This window comes from Myotis nattereri, assembly GCF_964212035.1.
Source record: "Myotis nattereri genome assembly, chromosome: 8".
NCBI lineage: Eukaryota > Metazoa > Chordata > Mammalia > Chiroptera > Vespertilionidae > Myotis > Myotis nattereri.
In genome coordinates, this window is record NC_138083.1 from 33802980 (window position 1) to 33818921 (window position 15942).

At 51.1% G+C, this 15942-nt stretch overlaps 1 protein-coding gene across 2 annotated transcripts in view; it reads right to left on the minus strand.

Annotated features, from left to right (window-relative positions):
• Positions 1-366: 366 nt before the first annotated feature.
• Positions 367-15942, minus strand: part of BCL2L1 (BCL2 like 1) — a 47017-nt gene continuing 31441 nt past the window's right edge. For both annotated transcript variants that reach the window (XM_081097759.1, XM_081097758.1), the window contains exon 3: positions 367-2048. In XM_081097759.1, coding sequence (XP_080953885.1) covers positions 1911-2048 — 138 coding nt within the window. In that variant the 3' untranslated portion in view covers positions 367-1910. The remainder of the gene's footprint in view (positions 2049-15942) is intronic.

The window sequence follows — 15942 nt, forward strand, 5'->3', positions numbered from 1 at the left end:
CTGTCTGTCTCCCTGACTAGAATGAAAGCTCCGTAAAGGCAAGGACTTTGTTCACTACAGAATCCCGTGTCTAAGACTGTGCCTATGGCCATCTGACTGTTTCTCCCACCAGAATGTCAGCTCCTGGGACCAGGAACTGCCTGTCCTGTTCACATACAGCCCCAGTGCCCAGCACACAGCAAGTGCTCAATAAAAAGCCCATCAATATGCAGGTGGAGAAACTCAGGCCCAAGGGAGAAAGCAGCTTGTCCACAGGCCTCCCCGGAGGGCAGCTCAGCCAGCACCAGCACCCAGCTCTCCTCCGGCCTCTGTGTCGGGCAAGCAGTCCCTTCTTTCCCGTCCCAGAACACACAAGAGCGCAGGCCCTTTGCTCAATGATCAACACAGTTTATTACTCCACTTTCACCGTCACACAAACTATTTCAAAGAGCTGGGACAAGTGTGGGGTGGGGGTCGGGGGAGGGATAGGTGCCCCTCAGGAGCCAGGACCCCTGGTTGGCTTCCTCGGACCAGGGCAGGGAGGGAGCGTCAGGCTGTTCAATCTCTGGGCACCAGCTCTCCATGTGCACACGCACAGCAAGCCAGCAGCTCCTCACACATAAATACAGACACGCTTAACAAAAATAGTATATCTTCACAAGGAATAAAAACTAGTTTTGAATATGTACAGCAGAGAGCCCAGAGGGTGTGGGTGGGGGGGCAGGGCTGCTAAGCCGGGACCCCCAGGGATGAGACAGGCTATGGGTAGAGCAGAGGAGGGAGGGAGGCCTGAAGGGCTCCTGGCCAGGCCATTCTGACCTGGCAGCCCAGCTGCCTAGGCTGAATGGGGGTGGGGCACAAATCTGTTTGGCCAGGCAGGACTGGCCCCTCCAGGCAGCCCTACTTCCACCCTGCACACCAGGCTCTCCTTCCTGCCCTTCCTGCCTGAGGTAGGGAAGACCCTAGGGCTCCCATAGCTACTGCCTGTAGCTCCCCTTCCCCCCTGGGCCGAGGCCTCTGAACCCCATGGGCAGCAATCCAAAGCAAAGATGCCACAAGGCTGATCTCCTTGCAGGAAGTGAGGCAGCTGAGGCCATAAACAGCTCTGGGGCACCTGTCTTGGGCCCAGTTGGTCCCTCAGTCACGGTCATGGGAGCCAGGGGAGGGGAAGGGGAGGGAAGCTGGGGTAGTGCTAAACTGCAAGGGACACCCAAGCTTTGGTATGGGGTGCTTCCTGCAGTACAGCCCCCTCCTCCTGGGTTAGGCTGGCCTCTAGCCAGACACCTCTAGAGGACATTGGGGCTGGGGTGGGAGGGGAGACTTTGGTCAGGCCAGAGTTGGGGAGGGGGTCCTGGTCCTTGTTTCTTTATCCCAAGCAGCCTGAATCCCTAATTAGTCAGAATGGGCCCCTAAGTGGCCACTGGAGGGTGGGAATGAAAGAAAGGGGAGCCCAGGTCCTAGAGGGTGGGGTGGGGAGGGGATAAGAAATGATCAATTCTGAGGCCACAAACATGAAAACGAAGGCAATCTAGTCTTTCTAGGAAAAGGGGTCAGAAAACTTTCTAGCTCCCTGGCAGGAAAGCATTCTAGGGGAGGCTAAGGGATAAGGAGGTCCCACCAATCAGGTAGGGCCCTTCCAGCCATCAGCCATGAACTCCCACATGCCTGCCAGCTCCATGGGGCAGATTTTGGGGAAACTTTGTGGGTTTTGAGGCCAGGAGAACTGAGGTGTGGGGGAAGGCAGCTCTCACAGAAGCATAGTAAATTCTAGAAAACTAATTGTGGGGGACCAGGTCTAGGCCCAACCCTGTGATGTGTAGGGTGGCCATGGGCTATATGTAGTGGTTCTCCTGGTGGCAATGGTGGCTGAAAGGAGGGATGTGGTGGGGGAAGGACGGGCGTGGGAGGGTGAGTGGATGGTCAGTGTCTGGTCATTTCCGACTGAAGAGTGAGCCCAGCAGAACCACGCCAGCCACAGTCATGCCCGTCAGGAACCAGCGATTGAAGCGTTCCTGGCCCTTCCGGCTCTCGGCTGCTGCGTTGTTCCCGTAGAGTTCCACAAAAGTGTCCTGCAGGGAGAGAGAGAGAAGGAGAGGTGCTATTGGAATCCTCAAACAGTAATGTGGGTGGGCAGGAGAGGGGGCCATCTTCATGCAGTGGCCTTAATGTGAAAAACTGCTGTCATCCTTGCCCACTCTGGGCCTGATAAAGGGTTAAGAACTGCCCTCCTTCTTGACCTCCAGTTGGAAATGACCAACCCATTTTATTGCTGAGAAAGCGAGTGTGAAGTAGGAAAAGAGCCTTGTTCCAGGTCAGACAGGTAGGAAACGGTACTCTAGAACCTGAGGTGGGAAAGAGATGGGCAGGAAATGACTGGAGGCCAATTGCTGGAGTGGAGTGCAGAAGGAAGGGATAGGAGAGACTAGGGTACAGGGGTGAGCAAGAGCTGACCACGTGTGATCTAAGCCGCAGAGAAGCCTGGAGTAGAATCTGAGTGAGGGCAGGGTGGAGCCATAAGCTTTCCACTGCTGTGATGGAGAGAGGGAGGGAGAGAAAAGGGAAAGTGAATTCCCAGAATGATTCCTGGCAGAGGATGTCTCCCTCTTCCTCTGCCCAGGGAGGCTGAGCAGGGCAACGCAGAGACCAGAACAAGCACACAGGCCTGGGGTGGGTCTATGAGCTCCAGCCCTGTTCCCCACCCCAGGGGGACATGATTCTGTGTCCAGGAGGAGGTGAGCAACAGCTCTGGGCCCTGAAGCTAGTCAGGAGGGAAGCACATGATATGGGAGGGAGGGGCTTCGGGTTAAATTACCCAGCCTGGGGTGGAGCTGGCCTGTGGGGCAGGGAAAGGGGAGCTTAGAGTACCCTTTAATGAGAAGCTTCCCACCTCATTTGTCCTTTAATCCTCCCCACAATGCTGCAAGGCAGGCTGTCTCTCCCCATTTACAGACCAGGAAATTGGCCTCTGAGGGCGGAGGGACTTGATCAGGTCACCCAGCTCTGTCACTGGTGGAACCAAAACCCAAGCCTAGCATGTGGCACCTAAAAATCAATGCGCTGTGTGGGTCCAGGGAGGGAATGAGATGAATTCCTGGCTGGTTCCAGAGCCAGTGTTCTTGCCTCTGCCAAGCGCTCACCCCTTGGGCCACAGTTCCACCTGGTCCCAGCTGAGGGTGCCTGCTCCTCAGACAGGGCCTGCCGTCTCCAATTGGCCCCAGGTCGCACCCAGCCAGTTTGCTCTGATGCTGACTGGCCCACCTCTGGTCTTGATAACCCCCCTCAGTCCATGCTCCACACAAAGAAGATTTTTAAAAACATAGATCATAGTACGCCTGTGCTTAAAGCCCTCTAACAGCTTCTCTCCGCGCTCAGAAAGCCACTGTCATGTCTGTTCATATCCCTGGTATCCTAGCAAGTGCCACGTGCACTGAGCTGCCAACTTGACTCAAAGAATCCTCAACATTTATTCAGCCATTAGGAAGGTAGCAGGGACACATAAGCCACAGCCCTTACCAGAAAGCTTACCCTTCTGCTGGGAAAAGTCCCATTCAGACCACATCACTCCAAGCTCTTAACCTTCCCGAGGTTTCCCAGTCGTACCTGGAATCAAGTCCTTATCACAACCAGCAGGCTTAGCAGGGCCCCCCCCCCCCCCCCCCCCACTGCACACTCCACACGTAGCACGGCCTCCTCGCTGTTCCGGAGTATCTGCTGAGCTCAGGAGCTTGTTGCTCTTGCTGCCTGGAGCGCTGGACCCGAGATCATCACCTGCCTCCCTCCCTCACTGCGCTCCTGACTCTGCTCAAACGTCACCTCCTCAGAGGCCTTCCCCGGCCCCCGTGTCTAACATGGTATCCACCCCCATCTATCTATCTCCTTACCTTCCTTTATGTTTCTTCTCAGCACTTTGCATAACCAGATTCTACACTTTGTTTTTGTTTGATTTATCTCCTGCACTCGATGTGGCTTGACGAGGCAGAGATTCTGTCTTGTTTCTATACACCCAGAACACCATCTAGCACATCGCTGCTAGTCGATAAATACATGGGTAGAATACAAGTACTGCATGTCTACTAAGTGCCAGGCACTATCATCTCATTGCACCTTCATCATAATTCCCAGACTAGCGATCTGAAACTTATTTCACAGGTGAGACAACTGAGGTTTACAGTAGGAAGGCCTTGCTAAAAGGCGGCAAAGCCAAGATCAGAACTCAGGACTGCCCCGCTCCAAAGGGAGTGCTGCTCCATTCCCTGTGCAGGGCACTGGGGAGGACCTGTCCTGTCACTAGTGCTGAACGGATTCCCGTTTAAAAGGATGTGGGGTGGGGTGGAGGGGAGCCTTGGGCCTGGGGAGAAGGTATAGCAGCGGCAGCAGTCAGCCCCCCTTGAACTCTTGGCCTTGTTGCTGCCAGGCATGGCTGGTGTGGATATGCATCCCTGTCTCTCCATCTTTATCCTGGCTAGCCTCCATTTTTGTTGGCAAAAAAAATTCTTATAGGAGTTTTAATTTTTCTGATCCGAAGCAAAGTAGGCCCAGGTGAATTCACAAAAAAGACAGACCTGTGATGGGGGGAGTCCCTGGCTGTGGGGAGGCATGGCCAGAAGGCCATGGTTATCCCAAGGGGCCAAATGTCCCATAAGAAGCCCGGGACATTGGGGCTGTAGCCAAAGTGGGAGCGGCCTGGCTCCCTCAGTGGGAACTTTCCTGAAGTAGAGGGCTGGCAGCCACAGGACATTTTCGGCTCTGGGGCTGGGCTGGAGTAAACAGGCTCTGTCCCTGCAAAGGCACAAAGCACTCACTGTCCAGGAACAGTCATTCCAGGGTGGAGGGAACATTCTCATTTCGGTGCCATCAAGAACAAGGCTCTGACCTGCCCAGCCCCCACGAGTGCATTCCTGGCCAGAACAACACTTCATCTCCACTTCAAGGAGCGCCTTCTCTTAGGGGGGTGGAGGGGGGCAGGATTTCCAAGGCTGTGGATTCTGCGAATTGCTTTTGTAGACAGAGCACCAGCAGAATGGGGCGTGCTGTTCCAGGGCGGGTGCCGGGAGGCAGCGGTGTGGGTATATTTAGCCCACGGTTCACACGACACACTTGGAAACAAACACAGCCATTTTCTCAGCGGGCGGCTGCTCTGGATAAATAAACAGGATTGAAAGCAGCCCAGTCTGGAAAAGCAGAGATAAGCCCCCAGTGCTCCTCAATGGCTCCCACTGGTTTTAGCCAGAGCTGGCATGGTGGGCAGAGAGATGAGAGGTAAGGGTGAGTTGCAGGGAGGTCTCTGATGTCACAGAGGCTTTAGGAGACCCAGGCCTGGGAGACTGTCTACAGCCTCAGTGTGGGTTACAGCAAATGGAGGAAGTTCTCTTTGCAGCTGTGACTGCTACCACAGGAATCCACGTGGGAGTTTTCAGGGCCACTGGCGAGAGGCAGTGGCTAATGACCCCCATGGGAGAATCATGGGCTACTAGCCAGGCAGACCCCACAAGTCAATAAGGCCAGCACACCTGCCCATTCTAGTGTCACACAGCCAGTTTGTGGTAGAACTTGGATAGAAACTGGGGTCTCCCCGCTTGGCATTGGGGCCTTTCAGAATGGTAAGACAAGAACCAGGGTCCACAGAAGTCAAGGCTGGGTCCACTTTCAAGGCCCTGCCTCCCACAGTCCTGGGCCCACCCCACATGCTCCAGAGTGCTTCCTGGCCCTGTGCCTTTGCCAACACTGTGTCCCTCTAACTGGTCACCCTTCTTGCATCTCTCTTCCTCAGTTAGCCAACCTCACGTTGGAGTCCTGTCTTCCCAGAATCCTTCCCTACTAGTCCCTTCTCCAACTCTGGGACAAAAGTCGTCTTTGTGCTTCCAGGGTTTATGGACTTTCATTCACACCATAAATATTTACTGAACACCTTCCATGCACCAAGCTCGGCTCTGGAGACACAGCAGTGAGCAATACAAACAAGGTTCCTGCTTTCCTGGAGCTTGTGTTGTAGTCTGTGCATGCTCAGCTGGGGTGATATCAACTCCAATGGAGCCAAGTGAAAAATTCCGGGATATTGCAGTGGTTTGTGGCTTTGCAGCACCACAGCACATATAGACATACAAGTACAGTGGTGGTATTCAAATGTAATGGGAGGGCAATTAGGACAAAAATGTCTAAGAAGACTCCTTGGGGATGGTAATAAGGAAAAAAAGGCTGAGAAACACTGTCATAGTGGGAAGCAGAGAAGATAAGAAACAAGACAATTTCAGAGGTGATTGGGTTTTGAAGACAGTAAGTTATGGGGAGGTGACAATGCCTGGGGGACTGATGTAGGTGGTGGAATGCTCAGAGATCTTTCTGGAGAAGTGAGGTTTGACCTGAGATCTGAATGAGGAGGTGGAGGTGGCCAAGGATCAATCATCTCAGGTCAGCCCTAACCGGTTTGGCTCAGTGGATAGAGCATCGGCCTGCAGACTGAAGGGTCCCAGGTTCGATTTCGGTCAAGGGCATGTATCTTGGCTGCGGGCATATCCCCAGTGCAGGGTGTGCAGGAGGCAGCTGATCGATGTTTCTCTTTTTTTTTTTAATATATTTTATTGATTTTTCACAGAGAGGAAGGGAGAGAAATAGAGAGAGTTAGAAACATCAATGAGAGAGAAACATCGATCAGCTGCCTCTTGCACATCCCCCACCGGGGATGTGCCCGCAACCCAGGTACATGCCCTTGACCGGAATCGAACCCGGGACCTCTCAGTCCGCAGGCTGATGCTCTATCCACTGAGCCAAACCGGTTTCGGTGAGATCGATGTTTCTCATCGATGTTTCTAACTTTCTATCCCTCTCCCTTCCTCTCTGTAAAAAATCAATAAAATATATTAAAAAAAAATAATCATCTCAGGTCAAAAGAGCATGTTCCAGCAGAAGCAAGTGCAAAGGCCTGAGGCAGGAAGGGAAGGCAGGGCATCCCTACGCTGAGGCTCTCTATCTGTGTGTCAGTCTCTCCCATCAGTCACGGTGCCTCAGTGCAGCAGGAATCAAGTCTGATCCATGTCTGAAGCCAGGGGCCCATCCAAACCGTGATGACTAACGTTGGATAGATCTCTGCCCAGAAGCAGCCAACTGAATAATGCAATCCACCTGCAACCCTGGAGAAGCCAGGAAAAAGGCTGGCACAAGGATGTACCTACCCTATCAGGGCAACAATACAGTCCCTGCTTGAACCTGATCAGCTCTCCAATTCCCATTCTTCTCCTCTCTCACCTCCCATGTTTCCACGCTTCTTCCTAGGGTTATGACTTTGAGCAGGTTACTTCACCTCTCTGGCTCCTAGTGTCCTCACTTGTCAAATAACAATAAAATAATAACTGCTTGTATGGTGGCTACCCTTTACTGCACATTTAAATGCTTTACCTATGCCAGTCACTGAGCTAAAGCAATTTACCCTGACTGGGCCATATCCCTGATTACATGTCAATCATGGTCACCTGAGTGATGATTTTTTGTCCTTTTTCACACCAGACAGTGTGTGATTTTGTCACTAGTATCTCTAGAACCTGGTACTGTGCCTAGAACACAGCAGGTGCCATTCTAAATGAATCTGGTGACCTGGCTGGGTTGCCTACACCAACAGTCTGGCTCCAGTGTCTTTGCTTCTAACCTTGTACATCTCTCTGTCCACTTTCAAAGGGACAACACTTCTTGAGGCCCCACTGTGGGCCAGGTGCATATACTTCTGTGACTGAAGGAGGTCCTCATTCTAAACCCAGGTAAACTGAGGCTCAGAGACAGAGACCTGCGCAAAGTAAGTGGGGAGCCAGTTTCAAGCCCAGCACGTGCAGCAGCAAACCCCACTTTCTGGGCCAGGGCTATAGTCCTGAGTCCCTCTAGGAAGGGGAAGGTGGCCAGAGGCCACACGCTGAATGAATAAGCCCTGGCCCTGCCAGCTGAGGGGGAGCTGGTACCACAGGAAAAGGACGTGACGAAGACCAGGAGGGAAAGTGAAACCCTTCCGTCCTGGCTTCAGTGGGGAACAAGTGCCTGTGCCAGACGAGCCCTTCCTTCCTCTAGGGTGACCCAGGCCCCCTGCTTCCTTCCTGCGCGGTTATTTCAGGAAAGAAGTAGGTGGAGAAGAGGAAGGGGCTCCTAGCAGCCCAGAGAAAGTGCCAGGGACTCGCAAAGCCCTGCATGGGCAGGCTGTGACTCACAGTCTCCTGCTCCCAGCCTCAGTGTCCCTGGGAGAGAGGTTGATAAATGCCTGCTGAGTAGACCAATGAGGCCTTGTTAGGCGGTCCCTAGGAGATGGCAGGAAGGGTGGGGGGGCAAATGGAGAGGCTTTATCACTCTCTTGGCAGGGTGTTGCAGGCGGAGAGTGGGAAGAAGTGAGGTTTGTGGTTGAAATCCACTTCCCCTGACTTTCCCAGGGGACTTGGGCCTGGATGTGGGCAACTCAGAAGGGCGGCTTAGTGGGGCAGGGGCAAAGAGATGGGTGGCCAAACTCCGCCGGGCCTGACACTCCACTCTCGCCAGCCCAGCTGTGGGTGACATAGCAAGTCTCTCTACTTCTGAGCCTCAGTTTCTCCTGCTCTGACCCCATCCACAGGCAGCAGTGGTAAGATGAGGGGATGAAGGCACGTGGTAAAATAAGCTGACCTTGGTATTACTGGCTGAAGAGGGTGTCATCCGGGGCCCAAGCCATCTGGGCTTTAGGGGATATTTGAAGGCATCCGCACAGCAAACTTTGTTTTAATCTTTCTCCAACTCTGCCCTGTCAGCTGCCAGCCTCTTCTCTCCCTCCTCCTCCTCCTCCCCACCATTAGTTCTAAGAAGTTGAGCCTGACAGATGTGCTCATTTCTCAGAAAAGGAAGTGGTTGTGCCGGGAGGAGATAACACCTCAGCTGGGGAATTGAGAAAGCTATCTGGCCCAGCAGTGCGAGCGTGGGCTCTCCCCCTCCTTCCTCAGCTCAGAAACTGGGTGCTCGCCTTGGAGGCAGAGATAATTCAGAAAAGCATTTACTGGGGGCACAGATGCTCCTTTGGGGGCTCACATCCTTTCCTGGGAGTGACAGCTGATATTTACTGGGCACTTACCTACTAAGAGCTTCACTGTGTATACAAATGCACTTAATCCTCACAATAACCCCCTGAAGAAAGTGCTACTAATATGCTCCATGTTGCCCTAGCCGGTTTGGCTCAGTGGATAGAGCGTCGGCCTGCGGACTGAAGGGTCCCAGGTTTGATTCCGGTCAAGGGCACATGCTTGGGTTGTGGGCTTGATCCCCAGTAGGGGGCGTGCAGGAGGCAGCTGATCCATGGTTTTCTCTCATCATTGATGTTTCTACCTCCCTCTTCCTTCCTCTCTCTGAAATCAATAAAAATATATTTTTTAAAATTACTCTCCATGTTACACAGTGGAATCAGGCTCAGAGTTCAAGTGATCCTCCCATGGTCATATAGTTCATAAATGGCAGAGTTGGGATTTGAACCTAGGGAGTCTGGATCCAGAGCCTAAGCACGTAATGGCTCCTGGCTGGCCGCTGCATGCTCATATGCATCAATTCCCTGGAATTCCAAGGCCTGCCTCATCTCAACTCTTTCAACCCTGGTGACGCCCTATTCTTTCATGAGTAGATGACCACAGCCTTTCACTCTTCTCCCAGTATCTATAGTAAGAAGGACCAAGGCACACCCTTGACACACAGAAACTCAAAAGTGACCTAACAACAAACCCACCCACCTTCCATGGGATGCGCAAGCTCACCCCTAACATCGTCACTGCCCAGATGGGGTTCAGAAAGGTGGAGCACTCAGGTCACATGGTGGGGGTCTGCTTTACTCCAGATGGCCCATACCTATGGGAGTTCACAATCCTCTCTAGGGCATTCTCTGCTTACACACTTGTCATAGGGGCTCCTTCTCTCCCTATGGAACATTTACTTTTTGGACAGATCTACTGGAAAACATTTCCCTTTGTCAGCTCTACTGGAAATCCTCACCTCTTTCCCTCTATTCCTCCTTACCCCTGCCCCCATTGGCTGGGCCTTAGTTCGGCTCCTCTCTCCTCTGTTGCTCTTGTCCAACTGTCCCAGGGGCTGCCCAAGAAGGCAACACAAGCTGACAAGGAAACTCTGGTGGCCTTGCTCTGGGCCCTAGACCAGGTTCTGCTCCTCTCTGAGTATCAGTTGCCTCATTTGTAAAATGGTGGCACTATTGGGTGAAGCCAAGGCGGGTGACAAATTAAGTTCTATTTCTCTACCAAGCTGGACTGCCAGAGCAAAGAGTGGGCAAGGTACCAAAACAGACGAAGGTGTTTAGTTATGGTTCTCATCTGTAAAGTGGGGATTAAAAATCCCCATTGTACTTATTTCACAAAAACACTGTGAGGATTCAAAACATGTAAAGCTCTTAGAACTGCACAACACATGGTAGATTTTGAGTAAATGGTAGCTATATCACTGAGGCTCAGTTTGAGTCCTAGAGCCTTCTCCGTGGTCTGCAAGACCCTGCCAGGCTTCCTCAGCTTTGTCTAGGCCAGGCTGCTTCACTGCTCACATGCCATGTTCTGTTCAGCCTCAGGACCTTTGTCCATGCTGGTCCCTCTGCCTAGCTCTCTCCTACTTATCTCTTAGGTCTTAACCTACAGGCCACTTCTCCAAAGAGGCCTCCTGCTCTGTCTCCCAGTCTTCTTGAGCTCTCTCACCAGTTTGCTGAGCTGTTCATTTTTTACCATGAGCTCTGTTCCCCCAGCCTAGCCCAGTCAGTGCTGGGCCTAGAGAAGGTGCTGATGAGTGCAGCTGATTGGTAGACAGTGAGGAGGGAAGAGAAGGAAGGCCAGTTTTCTCTTTCTCTCCATCCCCATCCTCACTGTCTGGCAAAAGTAGGAGGAGGACCTGAGACACCAGATGATTGACTGGGTAGGGTGCCCAGGATTCCCCAGACACCAAGTTCTCCCAGGCTCAGGAAGAGGGACAGAACGCTATTGGAAGGTTGTGGAAAAGGCATCTTTTGCATTGTGTTGAGGCAAAAGGCAGGAGGGACTGTGGTAGCAACCTACACAGAACAGAGACTTGGTTTCTGGGGCCAACCCCTTCCCTAAAACTGCTTCATTCTGGGATTTATGCTTCCAAGTACTGTATTCCACAGTCTAAAGCAGCCACTCCCTCCTTCCTGCCCAATGTTGCATGCTATAAAGAAACCAGCACTGGGCTGAGAGTCAGCAGATGCAGGGGCCAGGTCCCAGCTCGATCACTGACTTGCTTGGGATGCTTGGAAAGCCCAAGACTTTTGCCATCTGGAAAGTGAAGAGGATCATCCCAAAGGGCTCCTCCTGTGCTCCAGCGTGAGGAGGATGAAAGTAACACACACACAGATGAATGAGTGACACCTGGGTTCTCTCTCAGGGGTATCTAAAAGATGAAGTAATTAGTGTGGAAGCTGACAGGTGACATTTTGGAGTAGAAGGGCTTGTTGCTACAAGAGTCCAATCCTCCTCCACCTCTGTTGAGCCTTGCCCTGAAACCTGCAGGATTCCAGGGGGAAAGAGCAAAACTGGGCCCACGTGACCCTGGACAAGCGCCTCAGATGGGCCAGACCTTGCGGGTCTCTGTCCCTGTGGCCTCAACCTCCTCACCCCAGCACTGCCTCCAACTAGTCCAGACAAGTCCAGGGTATTTTCAGCCACCTTTATCTGATTGGAAATGTTTGGAATTCCAAGCAGAAGGGGGTGGGAGCAAATCCCTGCACCACCCTTCCCTCCCCCGGAACGTGTGAGTGCTCACACACACCCAGGAAAGCAAAAGCTCAGCTGAAGGCTCCTGTGGGGCTTCATTTCCTACATTTCCATCCCTTCTATCCTTTTCCTCAATTCACCTCCATCCCAGTCCAAACAGCAAGATGCCTGAGATGGTGCCAGGAGAGCTGAAGTGCTCTTCTGCAGCGGATGATGTTGAGCCAGGGGCCACCTGGAGGTTTGTTATTCACAGTCAACACCCAGAGCACCAAGAAATGTCAGATGACCACCACCATCATGACCACCAGGAGACCCAGAAACCATGCGTCATAATCTGTGGTTCACAGAGATGTGAACTGAGATCCAGAAAAGCTGCTGGGACTCCCCCAAAAGGCCTCCTGACCCTTGAAGTCAGACAGTGTTGGTTCTGACCTCAGCACTGTGACTGCCTACTTGTGGGACTTGAGGCAAAACCCTACCTCTTCAAGCCCGGTGTCCTGTCTATAAGCAAGAACACTACACTCCACAGGCTTGGCAGCAAGAATTAAATGGTTCATGGAAAGTGCTCAATAAATGTTAGCTGGTGGTTTTTTTTAAATAGCTAAAAATGAGTGGCCCCATTGGTGTACCTCATTATTTGTAGCTACAAACAAAAAAGTAACAGCTAATATTTACTAAGCCCCTGCTTGATTCTCAAAATCTCCTAAGAAAAGTTGTCCCCATTTTACCAATGAGAAAGCTAAGATCAGAGAGGTGATGAAACTTTGCCCAAGATCACTGGTTACTGAGTAAGGGTGTTTGACTCCACAGCACATTAAATTTAGCCAGTGCAATAGGACAGACGCAGGAGGATGTTACTAAACTCCTCTTGGCTTCCCCATTTCACCCCACACACGCCCACTAATTACTGAGTTCTGCTACTCTTGGGCCCGAAAGTCAGAAATTACTTTAAGGACAGGGAAGAGATATGCCCCCTGGTCCCCTCAGGGTTGGGAAAGGGAGAGATGTGCTGATGGCTGCTCTATGCTTCTCCCGACCCCCAACCCAGCCTTGCAAGGCCAGTCCGTGCAGAGAGGGTCCCTCTCACTACCTGGTCATTATCTTGGAAACAAAAGTGATGCCAAGTAGCTTTGGTAGAGCTGTTAGCTGAGTTTTCTAAGGCAGACCATAACCCCTTTGTGGGTGGACTTGTGGAGTTGCAGGAAGGACCACACAAGCTGCCCTGCTTAAGCTCTGAACACTCATTCATTCCATACATCTTTATTATTAAGTGCCCACTAAATGCCAGGCACTGTGCTAAGTGCTATGGATAAAGCAGAGACTAAGTCAGATGAAAATTCTTACCTGCATGAGTTTACAATTTAATGGAACAGACAGGCAATATATGTGTCAGATGGCAATAAAGGAAAAATAAATGAGAAAAGAGGTTAGAGAAAAACATGGAAGAGGGCAGGATTAGAACCCATGGTCAGGGAAAGCTTCTTGAGGAGGTAACATTTAATCAGAGCCCTGAATGAAGTAAGGAAAAAGGCACTCTAAGGATCTGAGGAAAGGCAGAGGGAATAGCAAGTGCAAAGGTCCTGAGGTAGGTATATACTTGAGATATTCTAGGAACAGAAAAGACACCAGTGTACGGTAGCTGAGGCCGAGTGAATCAGGAAAGAATGGTAGTAATGGGGTCAGGCCCCAGATTGTGCAGGGCCTGAAGTCCATTTAAGGCCTTGGGCTTGTCCTTTGAGTGATACGGGAACACTGCAGGGTTTTGAGCAGTGGAGACCTCCAGGGGCAAGGGTGGAAGTAAGAGGTCTGGCGAAGAGCTGATGCAGTCATTTGGGAGAAATATGATGGTGGCTTAGCCAGGATAGTGACAGGGAAGCTGGTGAGAAGCAGGCAGATTCAGAATTTATTTATTTTTATTTTTATTTTTTAAATATATTTTATTGATTTTTCACAGAGAGTAAGTGAGAGGAATAGAGAGTTAGAAACATCAATGAGTGAGAAACATCAATCAGCTGCCTCCTGCACACCCCCGACCGGGGATGCGCCCGCAACCAAGGTACATGCCCTTGACCGGAATCGAACCTGGGACCCTTCAGTCTGCAGGCCGACGCTCTATCCATTGAGCCAAACTGGTTAGGGCTAGAATTTATTTTTAAAAGTAGAACTGTGCTGATGGGATGTGGACTGTGGGAGCTGCTTGTCTCTCTGGCCTTCTGTTTCTCATTTACAAAAAGCTGAGGAAGAGCCTTTGAGCATTTTCCCCCAGCTTGATAACTATGAGAACCCTATGGGATAAAGTAAGACAAAACCATTTCTGCTCTCATTGAGGCAAACCCAATTGCTCTCAGGCCCCAAAGGGTAAATGACAATAAGAGAAGGGAAGGCCCTAACAACGGGTTTGGATCAGTGGATAGAGTGTCGGCCTGCGGACTCAAGGGTCCCAGGTTCGATTCTGGTCAAGGGCATGTACCTTGGTTGTGGGCACATCCCCAGTAGGGAGTGTGCAGGATGCAACTGATCGATGTTTCTCTCTCATCGATGTTTCTAACTCTCTATTCCTCTCCCTTCCTCTCTGAGAAAAATCAATAAAAATACTTTGAGAGAGAGAGAGAGAGAGAAGGGAGGGACTGGATAGAGACAAAGGGAGGGCAGGGTCTGCCTGGGCTAAGACTGCCCACTTTTAGCAAACATCATTGGAGCTCCAGGTACGTGCAGGATCATGGAGAAGCCAGGCCTGGGATGAGGGTAGAGGCAGAGACAGCTCTATAATAGGAATTTGAGGACATCAGACCTGTGTTGTCTCCAGGGCCTACGAGGCAAGGTGAGGTGTAAGGTGCTCAGTGAATCAGTGCGTGAGTGAATGAGGCAATGCCAGGAGGCCAGGATGGGAGCAAGAACTTCCCAAGTCCTTCCAAATTAACAAGAGGTAAGCCTGGAGCAAGGGATCCCTTTCCTGTCATTCCTTCTCCATCGATTACATTCTAGGCTGAGTCTCAAGTTCCCATTCTTCATGAATAGGAGACTACAAGGCCGAATTTTAGAGCTGGAAGGGAGAACAGACACATCTAGTCCATCCTAGCCACAATTTCAGCCATCACTGTGTTGGCCTTATTCATGTATCACTATTATTATTAACATTTTTTCTGCCAATTGACCCACTTTTTAAAAAATGTTTTTTTAAAAATTGACTCGAGAGAGAGAGAAAGGGGGGGGGGGAGGGAGAGAAACATTGATGCATTGATGCAAGAGAGAAATATCGATCGGTTCCCTCCTGTACGCACCCTGACTGGGGACGGACTCACATCCGGGCAGCTATCTTTCGGTGCATGGGACAACGCTCAACCAAATGAGCCACACTGACCAGGGCTCAGTTGACCCACTTTTATTTTATTTATTTATTTTTTATATATTTCTTTATTGATTTAAGAGAGGAAGGGAGAGGGAGGAAGAGATAGAAACACCAATGATGAGAATCATTGATTGGCTGCCTTCTGCACACCCCCCACTGGGAACCAAGCCCGCAGCCCGGGCATGTGCCCTTGGCCGGAATGGAACCCGGGACCCTTTAGTCCGCAGGCCGACGCTCTATCCACTGCGCAAAACTGGCTAGGGCAGTTGACCCACTTTTAAAAAATGTAAATAAATTTAATGAAAATTCTTAACTCCCCTCCCCCTCAAACTTTTCTTTCTGTATCTTTACCCTTTTTAGCAAATGGTAGTAGTTTCATAATTCTAAGTGCTAAAGCCTGGAACACCTTGAAGTCATCTTTAAAACCGCTCTAGCTTTGAAATGTCAGCAAATTCCATTGGATCTCTATTAAAAACTGATCCAGAATCTACCACTTCTCATCATCTTTACCACCATCATTTGGTCCAAGACAACATCATTTTCTGCCTAAACTGTCATCGCTTCCTTACTGGTCTCCCAGCTTTTTACCTCCTGCTATGGTTCTTCACCAAACAGCAGCCAAAAAGGGTCCTTCTAAAAGCAATCAGATCTGTGGGGTCAAAACACTCCACCACCTTCCCATCTCACCCAGAGGAAGAGCCCGAGTGTCTCACCAGGGCTCACACAAATCTTTACCTTCTACCGCGCTCTCCTCTGCTCACTGCTTAGCCACACTCCTCCTCTGCTCCTCCTCAAACACGCCCAGCACACCTTTCTCACCTTGGGGGTCTCTGTACCTGTTCTGAAGGGTCTGGAATGTTCTTACCACAGACTGTTACATGGTTTACTCCCTCAGGTTATGCAGAT